Here is a 13,711-nt window from a genome sequence, read left to right as displayed (position 1 = left end):
AGCAGTGTCTGTGACTGAATAAATTGCAAAGGATGTTTCCAGTTTTACTTTGCAGCTAGTGGCCTTTCTTTCATATCCTGACCTTCCCAATAATAAATCGAGAGTGCGGATCCGTTTCCCATTACACCGAGGGAGTGAAATGTCGCCAAAAACTTTGCACAGGCAGTCAATTCCACGGATTCGACGTAGACTCGTAACTATTTTTTGAAAGAGAAAAGAATGAGATAAACACTGCCAACATTCCTCTTTGTGTCTGGCTTTATGATAAGTTTCTAGCAATGACTGAAAACTTGCCAGAGGTAAATACTGTTGCAGTGTTTGCAGGTGACAAGAGCAAGTCTACAATGCAGTAGCAAATTTTTTTGGCCGTGAACTTTCCCGCATCCTCTGTCACCGTGATTTGACAGGGAAAAAATATGTTGTCGTTTTTACGTTGTGATTATTTGCATAAGTTGTGGCGAACGTTTACAGTCAAAATCTTCGTTTTCATCAACATTCCTCTCCTGACACATTCAGCGTGCCACTACACCCCAGGGGCTTCCAGCTTCTTGGCGAAAAAGAGGAGCAGCCGACACAAATTGAAAATTTTTACTGTTGGTGGTTCAGGGACTATCGGTTTCAACAATGAGACCACCCACAGTAATTGTGAATTCCATCATTCATTGCATCTATCCTGAGAAATTTCTACATGCATACACACACATACAGAGTGTCACACGGTTATGTCAGACAGTGTGACGATAGGGCAACTTTTGCCAGCCATCAAGAGAGCTCACTTGTCAAGCCTAGTCATCTGTTAGGGTTCAACCATAGCTCCTTTAAGTCCCTCTGTTGACATTGAGTATACATATTTGTTGTTACAGTGCTTTATTGTTAAGACTGTTATGTTTGAAGTTTGTGTTGAGGATATAAATCTCTGCATTTAATGGGACATTGGGGGACTATGTCAGTACGTTCTTGTGCCCTATCCTAGAAAAATCAACTATAATCTTTTCCATGCCGGACTTTATCGTAAAACATAGTTGGGGTTTTTTTCCTGATCAAGGGTGTAGGAAACGGGAATGAAAATTTTTGAAGAGTGGATGTTTTGTAACGCAAGTTACAATAAATTGACCAAGTTAGGGTTGGTGTTTTAGGGTGGCTCAAGTACCAGATTTAGTACACATGCCGCAAGGTAGCCAACCAGAAAAAGCAAGGTAGCTAGTTGTTTTTTTGCTGGTTCTTAACTACTCCCGTGCTGATTATGTTGTGGATATTAAAAGTGCGAGTTTTAGGTGTCATTGTATTCTTGCCATCTACTCGAGTTTGAGACGTTTCTCAGAGCTGCTTTATCAAATTTGGAAGGAGTGCCATTTACTAAGCTTTTAAGACAGCTTTGCAGTAACAATGAAATGAAAGTCAAATCCATTCCGCTTTCCCCTGTCCTTCATCAGGTTGTCATTTGGTACCTAAAAGATATTCCAACCGTTACGGCATTGACAGAAATTTCACCTGGTCTTCCTCGTCAGTAAAAACTTCTGCATGTGACAACACTGCACACCATTTATTGTGAATGGTTACTGCAGACTGTCTTGTTCAAGAACTAATAAAATGATATTCAAACCATGAACATTGTCTATAACTTCTCAGTAGTTTTGGTACAACACTCAAAACTTTGAGAATCATACCAAAACTACACAGACGTTCAAGACAAGAAACATCATGACAAACAACTTTTTTCTTTGTCACGTCACTAGATTATTGCCAGCCATTTTCTAACAATCATCATGTCACATCATTCGTGTCGGCTATTTCCTCACAATTTTTCAACTGCACATAAGTAGCAATGCAGAACCACAAATACACCCACAATTTCACCCAGAATAGATTGAAATATTTCAGCTGAGTGTGTCTGAAAGGAAGTTTTGGAGGGACCACGGCATAACGGTTGATCTGGGAGTTTTCAAGATTTTCAATATTCTAGTATGTAAATGCAATTTCTGCTGTTGCTGTGAATTGTCCCTGCACTTTGGTGAACTTTCCTGGAACACATGAAGATGTACTGAGTCCAGAGATATGCAGAATAGGAAAAACAGTGTTGAATCTGTCTTGTTTTCCAGCTCATAGAATTAACAGAGAGATGAAAAACAACGGACTGTAATCTAGACTAGATGAAAAGTTGCTTTTGACACATTCACTGAAATACAAGTAATTGCAAAATGTGCAAGTTTCCATACCATGGGGAGGTATAAAACTCAGAGCATTATTACATTTCTCAAATATGCACACTTATGAAACCGAAAAGTCTGTTTTTTATGACGGCACATTCAAGTACCAGTCTAAATCTTGTTCAATTCTAGATATCATGGCAGTTAGTTTTTGCGAAGTAGGGAAAACCTTCTTAATATCTGACCATTGTTATCGTAAAGCGGAATCTTCATCAAGTGTGACATCTCATGCCCTGACACTTGTTAATTTTTTGGAACTGACCGATAAAAAATCTACCACGAGGTGAATAATTGTTTGGCTTGGTTTACACCGTATCATTGAAAAGACAAGTATGTCAAAACTTGCCTCCAACATCACAAGTGACCAGTATAGTCCAAGTATTTTGGTTCCAGTCACAGATTTTTTACATTGTATTCATTCGCTGTCTGATCTTAGACAAGGTGTTTGATACTCTAAAGTAACATCCACAGAACCCAACATTGTAGTCCATCATATTCTGTGATGAAAACAATGGTTAGTTAAAAGGCAGGTACTCATACAGAAATGCAACGTGCAGAAAAATTCACTCAAACAGTTGAAAAACTAGTGCTTACTATACTGCAAAAGTCTGTAGGAGCTTGTATGACATGTATTTGTGATAGTTGGTGATTGTGCTGTCTATTATGAATGTTGGTCAGAGTGCTGTGCAAGTTGGTCAGAGTGCCGACCATGAAAAGGAAAAACTTAATAACTTTTACTGTCTCATTTAACTCTTTGATTTCACTAAACAACGACTGCATTGGTTGGATTCATCACCACCATGTGTGCATTGCTGTCCTCTCTGGATTGTCTTGATTCTTAATAGTCTGAGGAAGAGATCAGTGTTCCAGCATGATCTGATGTAGCTGTGGTAATTTGTAGGGGAAAGGACATGTTATCTCTGATTTCCAATTTGAATTAAAGAATAGTGGCCTATTATGCTACTGAAATCTCTTAGGTACAGTTGCATGCAACTGATCACTTATCGTTCATTGCAGTCATTCAGAAATGAAACACTCAGTAGCAATGGATTGTTTCATCATAACCTCCTCCCACATTCTCTTTTCCCTTTTGTTTTTCTCTCCGTGTTTATCTCTTCTTCCCCTCTCTCCCTCTCTCTCTCTCTCTCTCTCTCTCTCTCTCTCTCTCTCTCTCTCTCTCTCTCTCTCTCTCTCTCTCTCTCACACACTCACTCTCACACACACACACACACACACACACACACACACACACACATTCATTATATATTCATTGACCACTTATAACTGGTACACATGCGAGACCAAAAAGCTACCTGATAATGAATAACACACAAAATTGACCAACCAAGTGACTGACTGACTTGTGACAGCAACTTCATATATTTTATGGATCAACAAAGTGTTCCACTTGAGGAAACAGTAGTAACTGAGGGTGATGTTTAAATACCACTGACAATAACTCTAGTGAAGACAAATAGCACGGTGTTAGACAGGTAGCGTGGAAGTAACAACCCGGGCACACCAACGCTGGACTAGACAATCACCTTGAGAGATTCTTGTTGTAAATGAGTGCTGTGATACTGTTACCCTGTCACTGTCACTCTGTTCAGCAGAGGCAATTACTGTGCCTTTGTCCACCATTTTATCACACTTTATCAATGCACATGAGATGGTTTACTCACATCGACTGTTATTTCTGTCGCAGGCATTATTTTTCATATTCATGAATCTGAGATATTTCCATAGCACAGATCCCTCTAACCCTACAAAAGGTATTTTCAGTGAGGTATGATGGTGCTTCAACTGTGAGTGGCTTCCTTGGGTCAAAGTAGATGAACTGAAAGGGTAGCTGCCGGGGTTGGCAGCTTTAGCTCACAGGGACACATATTTATATGTTATCATCGGAATGTCACTGAGTGAATGCAAAATGACTGACTACTCATATGCTAACGGAAGAACATCTTACTTTTATTTTGATATCCATAAGATTTTATGAAAAACCTGCCCGTACTCGTAGAACTTTGAAACCTTTTTTTATGTGTCACATTACCCTTAGACTAACTCTGTACTCATAGTCTCTCCTCACATTCCTTCTGACAACTTTTTGTTTACCGATGTTCCCCTAAAAAACTACATTTTGACATAAAGTAATACTCTTGTTTTCAGCTCAGGTTTGGAACATAAGCAGACTGGGTAGCTGAGCAAAATGATTCCACATCTGATTTCCAGTCTTTGATATTTGTAGCATAAATCTGTCAGCTGAATTTCAGCGTCATTTTGAACTTGTCAGTTCGTGCGTCTTCATGTCATAGTAATGTCCTAACAATGTGAAGCTGCACCTGAAAACATTCACTTTTAGCTCTACTCAACAGCATTCAGGATGAAAAAGGATGTCACAATAGTGCAATGTCATTTCAAATGCCGTGCTGTAACACAACGACAAATGTTAACATGACGCTGTGTAGTCCTTGCCAAGATCAATACAACATAACCAATGTTAGCATAATGTTATGTAGTTCATACCAACACTAAACACACTTAACAAATGTTATTGTGATGTTGTGTAGTACCAACATGAAACATAACAATAATGTTATCATGATGTTATGTAGTTCATACCAACACACCTAACAAATGTTATCGTGATGTTGTGTAATTCATACCAACATGAAACACAACATAACAAATGTTATCATGATATTGTATAGTCAAAACTATGATCATCTGTTTTGGTAAAATAAAGCAATAATACTGTAGTATCAAGGACAATTGTGTTAAGAAATGTTATTGCACAGATATGATTTTCACACCAGGTTCCTGATATGTATGTTTCCATCTCGTTTCAAAGTTACAAAATTTCAAAATGTTGACCCAGGAGAACTTTTTTAATTGGCTTTCCATTTCCGTAAAGTTGATACACCCATTGATAACTTTACATATTAAAAATTTCAGCCAAATTGGAATTCTTTGTATGAATATCCTATGGAAATGGATGTTTCGACCAAATTGGAACTTTACTCCGGTGCATGAATATCCTATGAAAATGGATGTCTTTTTAAAAGACCATTCAGGGAGATCAAGTGTTGGATGTTGCATTTATGTATATTTCATCAAATGTTAAGTGTTTTATCAGAGAATTAGTCTTATGGAAAGACAATCTTACTGAGAGTGTTAGACACACATTGCTCTGTAAATCAACAATGAAAATGTGTGTACTTTCTCACAACTTGTACACTTTGTGCATTGTAGCATATTCAGTTTGCAGTGTCTAATATTTCTCCGCACCCACATATAACATTGAGTAAACAGTTGTAAGAAGGGAATATCATGAAGGCAGCGTTTAACCAAAAGTTTCCCAGGATATTCTAAACCAAAGTATCTGAATTTATTTTTTCTTTATGTTTTACTACCGGTGTATGTCCTAAAAAAGATCTTCATTTTATCCACAACTTATTTGTTGCGTCAATGTTGTTTTTATTACCAAAGTATATGATTATTATGCATTGATTGGTAATTTCTCTTTAGTTGACCTGACCAATGATTCCGTCCAAAATTAATAATGTCCTGTGATTATGTTAATCAAATCTAAAAGTTCATTGTAGCATTAGCGTTATTATTTGGGTCAAATTTGTTCAAGAAATGTGATCAAGATTTTAAAACCGCTGATTGACAAAATATTAATAGACAAAGACTAAAATAGCTAACATTGTGACATTTAATGAAGTGGGCTGACAACTAAATATAAAAATTGGTTTTCTTTGTTTTCCTTGCAGGCCATCCGCTGTACATTGCCAAATTGCACCTGTGAATGTTTTGCACCAGGAAAAGTTCACATACGGACTTGTGACCAATGTAAACATGGCTGGGTGGCTCATGGTAGGTACTTGGGCACTCCTTGCTTCCTAGCTTTTCGCTAGCTCATTACAAGTTTTGTCCCACAGCCTGGCCGTTGTTTATGTCTAGAAAACATGGAAATCCTGTTCAAGTGTCTGGTCCTTGTGATTTTTGTACCCGTATTGTGTTCCGTTTGGTGACATTTGTGTACAGTATAGCGGGTTAGTGGAGTGGTTCTGGAGTTTTTTAGAGGAACAGTCATGTCAAAGTAAAGGAAGCTTTTGAACACGAGACGAGCATTAGGCTCCAAACAGTGATTATTTCGCTTTTGATGACGGCAGATGAGAAAAGAAGCAAACAAACAAACAAACAATCACATAAAAAATACTGAAGTGATAAAAGGGTGCAGCTTACATAGTGTTCTTCAGACTCCGCCATGTATCAACATTTAAGGCTCATGGAATTCCTTTGTAGCCGAATATTAGGATCTTATCCAGTGAGTGGACCCTAGAAACAATATATGAATTGCAGCTGTCACTTTTTACTTACCTTTGTGAGATAACCAACACCCAAAATTGTGTGATGTACACATCCTAAACGTTTGCCCTGTCAACTTTTTTGCCTTTCCAAATATCGGGTGATTTTTTAAAGTACGTAGCTAAAGTAACTGCTCTTGACACCTTTGAAATCCACAGTGACAGTGAGTCAGGGCTACTGTTTGTACAACATCATCATGAACTTGTTTTGAGCAGAACCGTTTCAAGCTTTCCCCGTAGATGTTGCATGCTTGATGGTTGCCCTAGGAAGGGTTGTGCAACCCTATTTCACAACTTTCCACCCACTGTATTGCAACACTGATAGTGGTCAAAAGCTGTCCCATTGACATGGACAGATTAGAGATACCCAAAAACCATACAGTGTGATGATCGAGTTGACATTGTACTCTACCTCTACAGCAACTTGCACACAGTTTAACAAGACATTTGCTGATCAGAGGAGCAACCGGGGCTCTGTTTTGTTAGGAACATTGTAATTCCATGTCGAGGAAATAGTTATGAATAGATTAAATCTTTAGATATTCTCAAGAGTTTCAAAATGACGCACAAAAATACTTGGATTAAATTTTTTACAAGCACTCTCTTGATATTTCGTAGTGTTCTTGTTTTAGGCACTCCAGCCTTGAAGTTCCTGAACATTGTTGTTTTGATGGCATGTGCACAATATTTAGTGTATTGAATTCAAGCATTATGTGTTGCCTTCAGGTTTTGTTTTTTACCAAATTTTTGCGGTCAGTGTCAAGGATATGTAACTGCATATGTCAGCAGTTTAGTTCAAAACTCTGGTACCAGAGTCAGTGCTGTTTGGTTTACCCTTTGTTTACTAATGAGTTATTGACCTAAACAAAGAAATAGATAATACTTAGTGATCAATGTTGGCTAGTTTTCACGAGTTATACACCCCATTTACAACATAATTGAAAATGTACTTCCATGCACCGATAGACCTGGCCACTACTGTAAACACTTGTCTCCATTGATTAGGTTGGCCAGCAGAAATTTGCCACAAAAATTTATTTGATGTTTTTTCCATTTTGATCATCATTTTTTGTGTGTCTTATAAAATGTATGTTTGAGGCTGATATGTTGTACACAGATTGTAGTTTCTGGTTCATATATGTATGACTTTTCATGAGTTTCCCATTCAAAAAAGATACCTTCAGTGCCTGAAAAGTTGACTTATTTAGAGAATGTAAAAGGCTTCTTTCGTCCCAGAATCTAGTGAGACAATGACCACATAGGTAAACTAACATTTATTTATGGTCGTCTATCACTACTTTGAATATGAATAAGGATCCCCCACCACCTGCTGTGTGGTCCACTATCCCCAGCCATGTCTCACCTGGCGCTAGGCCTAACAGCAAAAACACTTACTCCAAAGTATCATCTAGAAAAATTGCTGATTTTGCCAGCAGCATTAACTTTTTTCTTGAAATAACTTGGGAAATGCTTCCGATAGCATTATTCCAATGAATATTAAAAAAATATAAAAAGGACATTTGATGGGCTCTTCAATTATTATTATCAGCCTTGGCCTGGGATTTAATAGTTGTTTGAAATCTTAATATTCCTATCCACTTGCCATGGCCTTTGACAATTTATGAAATGCAATGTTCCGCTGTAAATCACCTTTGTTTTATGACAACTAGTCAGTTTTATATGTCTTCATGTCCCTTCACAGAGCTCATGATTTACCTGTTATGACATTTTAAAGTTCACTGCAGAGCATGGCTCCGAAAATGAGTCTCCCTCAGAGAGATTGAAACCTCTGAGCTTGTTTCACCGAAAAAATTACATTTCTTCTTTTGTAGTGGCGCAAATCACACATGCCCCGTTGTTGATATCCCCAGTGCCACTCCGTTTGACTGTGTGGAGAGTTTGCTGTGGTGTAAACCATTTTTGTTGGAACGGTGGGTAGGACAGCTACACTAACGTCACTGTAAGAGGGGCAGGGTTAAGTTCAGCGTAAAACTATGACTGTTGGAATTCAAATCAGCTCAGCCTAATACAACTGCCGTATTACAAAAATAAATAGTAATGCAATGTCACAAAATGACTGGCAGATTTCACTTGAACATATCAATTTCTATTAATAAAAGTGTGTTTTATTTTTGTACTAAACTAATGAAGCTATCCTATACCCATATAGCCACGAGGTAACTTAGTTCTATTTTCGAAGACATGGTTGTGTTATCTGTCCAGCCACTGACATGACTCACTTCCAATTTTCAGGAAATGTCACTTGATGGTGTTGAATGTGAAACCTGAGTTGTGGTTTGGCTTGCAGTTAATCCTGTTTTCTTTCAGTCGTGGTTCTACCGTGACCACACCTGGACAAAATCAGTCTTTTGAACCACAGTATTTATTAGTCCCCATGGACAAGTCAGAAAGGGGGAGGGAGGACCGCTTGCATATTGGGCTGCTACCGCGTCTGTGTGTCCACAAGGATAAGTCACTGTGGCATACATATGCATGTCATTTTGTTATCAAATATGGCTGCCAGTTTCTAATTTTGTGATGCATGTTTGTCCATTGAGGCAGATATTTCAGATATGAGAGACTAATTTCCTCAAAAAACAGGTTAATACATTGTAACATACGTATGCCCATCAATTTACTTTTTGAGCCGATCAAATATGGCTGCAAGATAGCAATGTCATCATTATTGTCTGTTGGCGTATCATATTCAGTGAAACGAAACAAAACAAAATGTTTCATGCAGATATCTCAGGCATGCAAGACCAATTTCCTTCAAAATTTGTTCAAGGCTAATACACTATAGGGTAACATAAGCAAGGGAGGGTTACATTATGCAAACTTAGTGGTGGGGAGAATTAACTGGCATAATATAATTTTGATTGTAACATTTTTCAGTTGTCCATAATGGTCAGCTAAAGTAACCCAGTATCTGAATAGGTCAAATACCAGGGCAGAACAAGACAGGGAATATTCAGACCAAACCAAACCAAACAAAATGAAATGAAATGAACTTTTTCCAGCTGTCATAATTTCTCTCAGAAAACATATTTTTCAAAAAACAACTAACCAACAGCTATGCCACCTTGACACAATTTACTACCACAATCTTACTATGTGGGGACTATGTCATCAACGATGACTCATGCATTTCAAATGGAATGTTTCATTTGATTGGTTACCAGTATGCAACTATCACAACATTAGCCAATCAGGTGATTGGATAGTATTTCTCTAGCTTAAAGGTAGAATGCACCTCAGGGAATGTTTCGTACCTTCAAATCTTCATAACTTTCTTATTGTTTTTCCTCCTGTGTGGATTCACTTAGAAAGCTATGGCTAAATCTTGTTTTTTCACAAAATCAATGAGGAACTTCTTCCAGAGATACAACATAAGGTATAACAGCTATTTCCAATGTCAAAAATAAGGAAATTGTTGGTAATTTGTTTGTTCTGTGAAACATCTTGTATGGTGACCCCAATTTCTATTCTTGATATATGAAAGAAAATGGTTAAACTTTCCTTGCAGAAAGTATAAAACTGTCTGTTTTGGGGTCTGGGTTCTGTTAGTGTGTCATATTGTCCATTCAATGGAAGACACATAAAACAGAAATTGTCTTGAATTGACAAGTGTGTGCATTATTGTATGACCAATCGTACTTAAACTGAACAATACAATCAGTATCTCAGTAATTACATCAGCTGAACAAAATTTTAAAGTTTAAAGATGATGTTAGTTAGATAAATGTCATTACAGTCTCTCATGATTGAAGACTATTTCACAGTATAGATTTTGCATCTCATGATCCAGAGCTCTCTTGTCAGTTGATATTTTTCGCTTAAAATAAAGAATAAATCTCTCAAAAAAACTGAATTTATTCATGAATTAGATTTCAAAATGTAAATGCTATTGCCATGTCTTTTATTTGTCGTTATTTTGACAGTCTTTATCAGTTGATTACTTTTCTTTCCATCAAAATGTACAGGCGAACTATAAATGTTTAAAAATTATTTTACTTAGGAGCAGTCCATGATCCTCTTGATCATCTTTAACTCCGGCATTTTTATCGATATATCAAGAATAAAAACGCATTTCACAAAAGTAAATAAACTTTGTCATAAAATGTCAGGTTGTCAGTTCTTCACAAAACATTCAAAGTTGCGAATCTTCTGTAATGTTACTTAGAAATAAACTCACAGTGAGAGTGATAAAAATTCTGATGTTGTCTCTTTTATGATATAAAAGAGGCATATTATAAATGAAATCGAGAAATTTGACAAAGTATAAAATATTTAAAAAAGCTGTCACAGATATGATCAGTGCAAATCTCCAGTTTAATGCTCGAAATCAATAGACTATTTTACATTGTGTGAACACTGCTTTTACATTGTCAATGCAAAGCAAGCAAGGAATTTTCTTTCACTTATGTGTCAAATGTATACATTATAACCAGAAACTGAGACACTAAATGTGTTGTGTTTGTCGTCATGTCCGTTTCAAACTTTGTGGTTCATTCTCAAACACACATTCCTCACGAGAATTGAAGGAGTCGACGAAACAGATTCTTCTAATGAGAGAGAGGTTTTGTTTATTGCACAACACCACAGACAGATAAAATATCAGGGGGCTTTGTTTGTTATAAAGTAGGTGAGGGATTTAAAGTGCAACCAAGGACATTTGTAAAATTTCAATGCGCACCCTTTTGCTGCCTTTAAAACTGGCAAAGAGAACACTGAAACAGAAATAAGACAGGGACACAGCATTTTTATCTAAACTCAATCCCTTGTAACAACCAAATTTTCAACGCAAAATGCATAAAAATCAGACATTATGAGTTATCAGTTCATAGGAAAGCGAAATGGAAATATTCTCAGACTAAACATTGAAATTCCTGACATAATATTACCCCCTCTGATGAGCGGAGAAATGCACCATCTATAAAAACTGTGGATTGTTAAATTTTAATACAACTTTTGTGGCTAAACTGGAAAGCCGAGGGAAATTTCACTGTCAGAATGTCGTGAGCGTACTCACAAAGTGTGACCGGAATACCAATTGCTGCACCATTTGCTGTCTTCATCACAATTTAATTGCCCGTAAGACCTAGCCAGTTTGTTCCAAATTTAATTCTTCAAAATAAATTCTAGGTAACTGCCAAGCCAGCTGACTCTACGGAGCAGGCCTTTCTTTCCAGTTAGAGGTTTAATTTCTTACTGCATTTTTAAAATTACATCATTTAGACAGTATGTGTAACATGCTGATTATCAAATTATACATAATAAGTGTATGAATTTTTTTCCGACATTAACCTGTTTAAAATTTGATCAGAAAATAGAGTGCATAGTTTAGAAACAACAGATCTATCTTAATAATTAAGTTTTTCAGTCATGTGACCAGTTTAGATCTTTTGTCCTACAATTTTCAAATCGAAATGTGCTTTTGATAAGTAGAAAACAGTTTACCAGTTTGTGAGGGTTTTTAGGTACAGCACTTGGATGCACACTGGCAAGCGCATGATGTCGCGGAAAACCAAGAGATTGAATTCAGAGCTTGAACAAAGTCACTGGCCGTGATCTCTTACTCAAAACCTTGGTCTGTCTTGAAGCCAACAAGAGTAGAACCGGAGAGATTTGTTGAGGAGCTGACCTCGTGGCTCTCTACCCGCAGGACAATAAAGAAACATCAATGGTGAGAAAGGAAAGTTAAGATCAGTGGACTAGTTGGCACAAAATCAGCTCTCTCTGGGATTGGTTACCGTGCAGTTGCAAGGTGATTAAGAGACAGCGGCATTGTGGGACTCCAAGGTTGCTGTTATCCTAATAAGTTTATATACACACAAATCTGCTGATACATGGGAGAGGGGGGGGGGGTTTATGCAGCATCTAATCAGTTTGTCTCCTTTGAGATTATAAATTAGCGTTAATGAGAAGAGATGGAAGTATGCAACATTGTTTACCTGACGTGAACTTTCCTCTAGTGACAACTGAAGTGTGGCACAAAGCGCTTGACATGTACCGAGTACAGTATGACATGACATGGCTTGGCTACTGACAATTGTACTTCAGGGTTTCCAGAAATCCCCGCACAGTTTTGCGGGTTGTGTACCTAATAGGTCTTCCGTTTCACAGGCAAAACTACCGTTTGATTACTTGCCGCTAAAACTACCCTAGTCTAGCTGGGAAAACTAACTATTTGTAATACTCCCATTTGATCATGTCTTGCAGGCAAAACTGCCTGGCAGAAAAAATAAAAGTAACTTTTTTAAAACCAAAAATTTTAATTTTATATTAATTGGATGTCTCTGCAATGCTTTTTGAATTTGAAACTGATTTGGTTGGTATGGTCTAGAATATCCTCTTTCATAGATATAAAAGATCAATTTAAACTTCATAATTTAAATAAAATGTACTATCCACTGTGCTAACAGGATATGTTCCGTATCTAAAATATAGACATTGCAATGCTGAATGTTTGGTTTTCTTGATATTACCTAGTATTTGGTTTTACAATATTTGAATCCATTCCTTTAACGGAGTGTGAGTTCCTGACAATTACTTTGCACTCACATGTATCATGAAAACATTCCAACTTAAATGTAATAACATGTTGATTGTTGATTATTTCCCAATAAGCTGTCAGCTGATCAGATCCAATGATTGGATGTCCAATAAATTTATAGATACTGGTTCACAGGTTTTATGTTAAGCTTGACTGTCTCTCCTTGCAAAAAATTGAAAACTGTCACAAAATATTTTGATAAATTTGTTCATGTCTTTTTCCCTTAATTTCTACTGAAATGACAGGTTCTCAATTTTAACAAATAAAAACTTGGTGCTATTGCTGTGCTATTGTACTGATTTACAAGTTTAACGTACTAGTAGAAACTTTTCATTACATGTATGTATTACACCAGCAGGAATGACTTTTGTGTGTTTGTTTCTTAGTTCTCTTCTCATGACCATGTAGTTCCAATCCATCTGACTTTACATGTAACATTTATATGCATGGCTTATACCGGCTTGTTAGCTGACTGTGATACCAGACTACCCAATGATGTCTACTGTACCGGGCCGAGTCCTTCATGTGTGACACAAACCATGTCCTGGTTGAAAACTGTCAACATTAAACTTGCGTAC

General features: G+C 37.1%; 1 protein-coding gene across 8 annotated transcripts in view; it reads left to right on the top strand.

Annotated features, from left to right (window-relative positions):
* LOC139121542 (zinc finger protein basonuclin-2-like) overlaps window positions 1–13,711 on the top strand; it is a 70,597-nt gene that overhangs the window by 12,193 nt on the left and 44,693 nt on the right. For all 8 annotated transcript variants that reach the window (XM_070686532.1, XM_070686533.1, XM_070686531.1 and 5 more), the window contains exon 2: window positions 5,981–6,083. In XM_070686532.1, the coding sequence (XP_070542633.1) occupies window positions 5,981–6,083 (103 nt within the window). The remainder of the gene's footprint in view (window positions 1–5,980; window positions 6,084–13,711) is intronic.

This window comes from Ptychodera flava, chromosome 21 (genome assembly GCF_041260155.1).
Source record: "Ptychodera flava strain L36383 chromosome 21, AS_Pfla_20210202, whole genome shotgun sequence".
Lineage (NCBI taxonomy): Eukaryota > Metazoa > Hemichordata > Enteropneusta > Ptychoderidae > Ptychodera > Ptychodera flava.
This window is presented reverse-complemented; position numbering and strand designations above follow the sequence as displayed.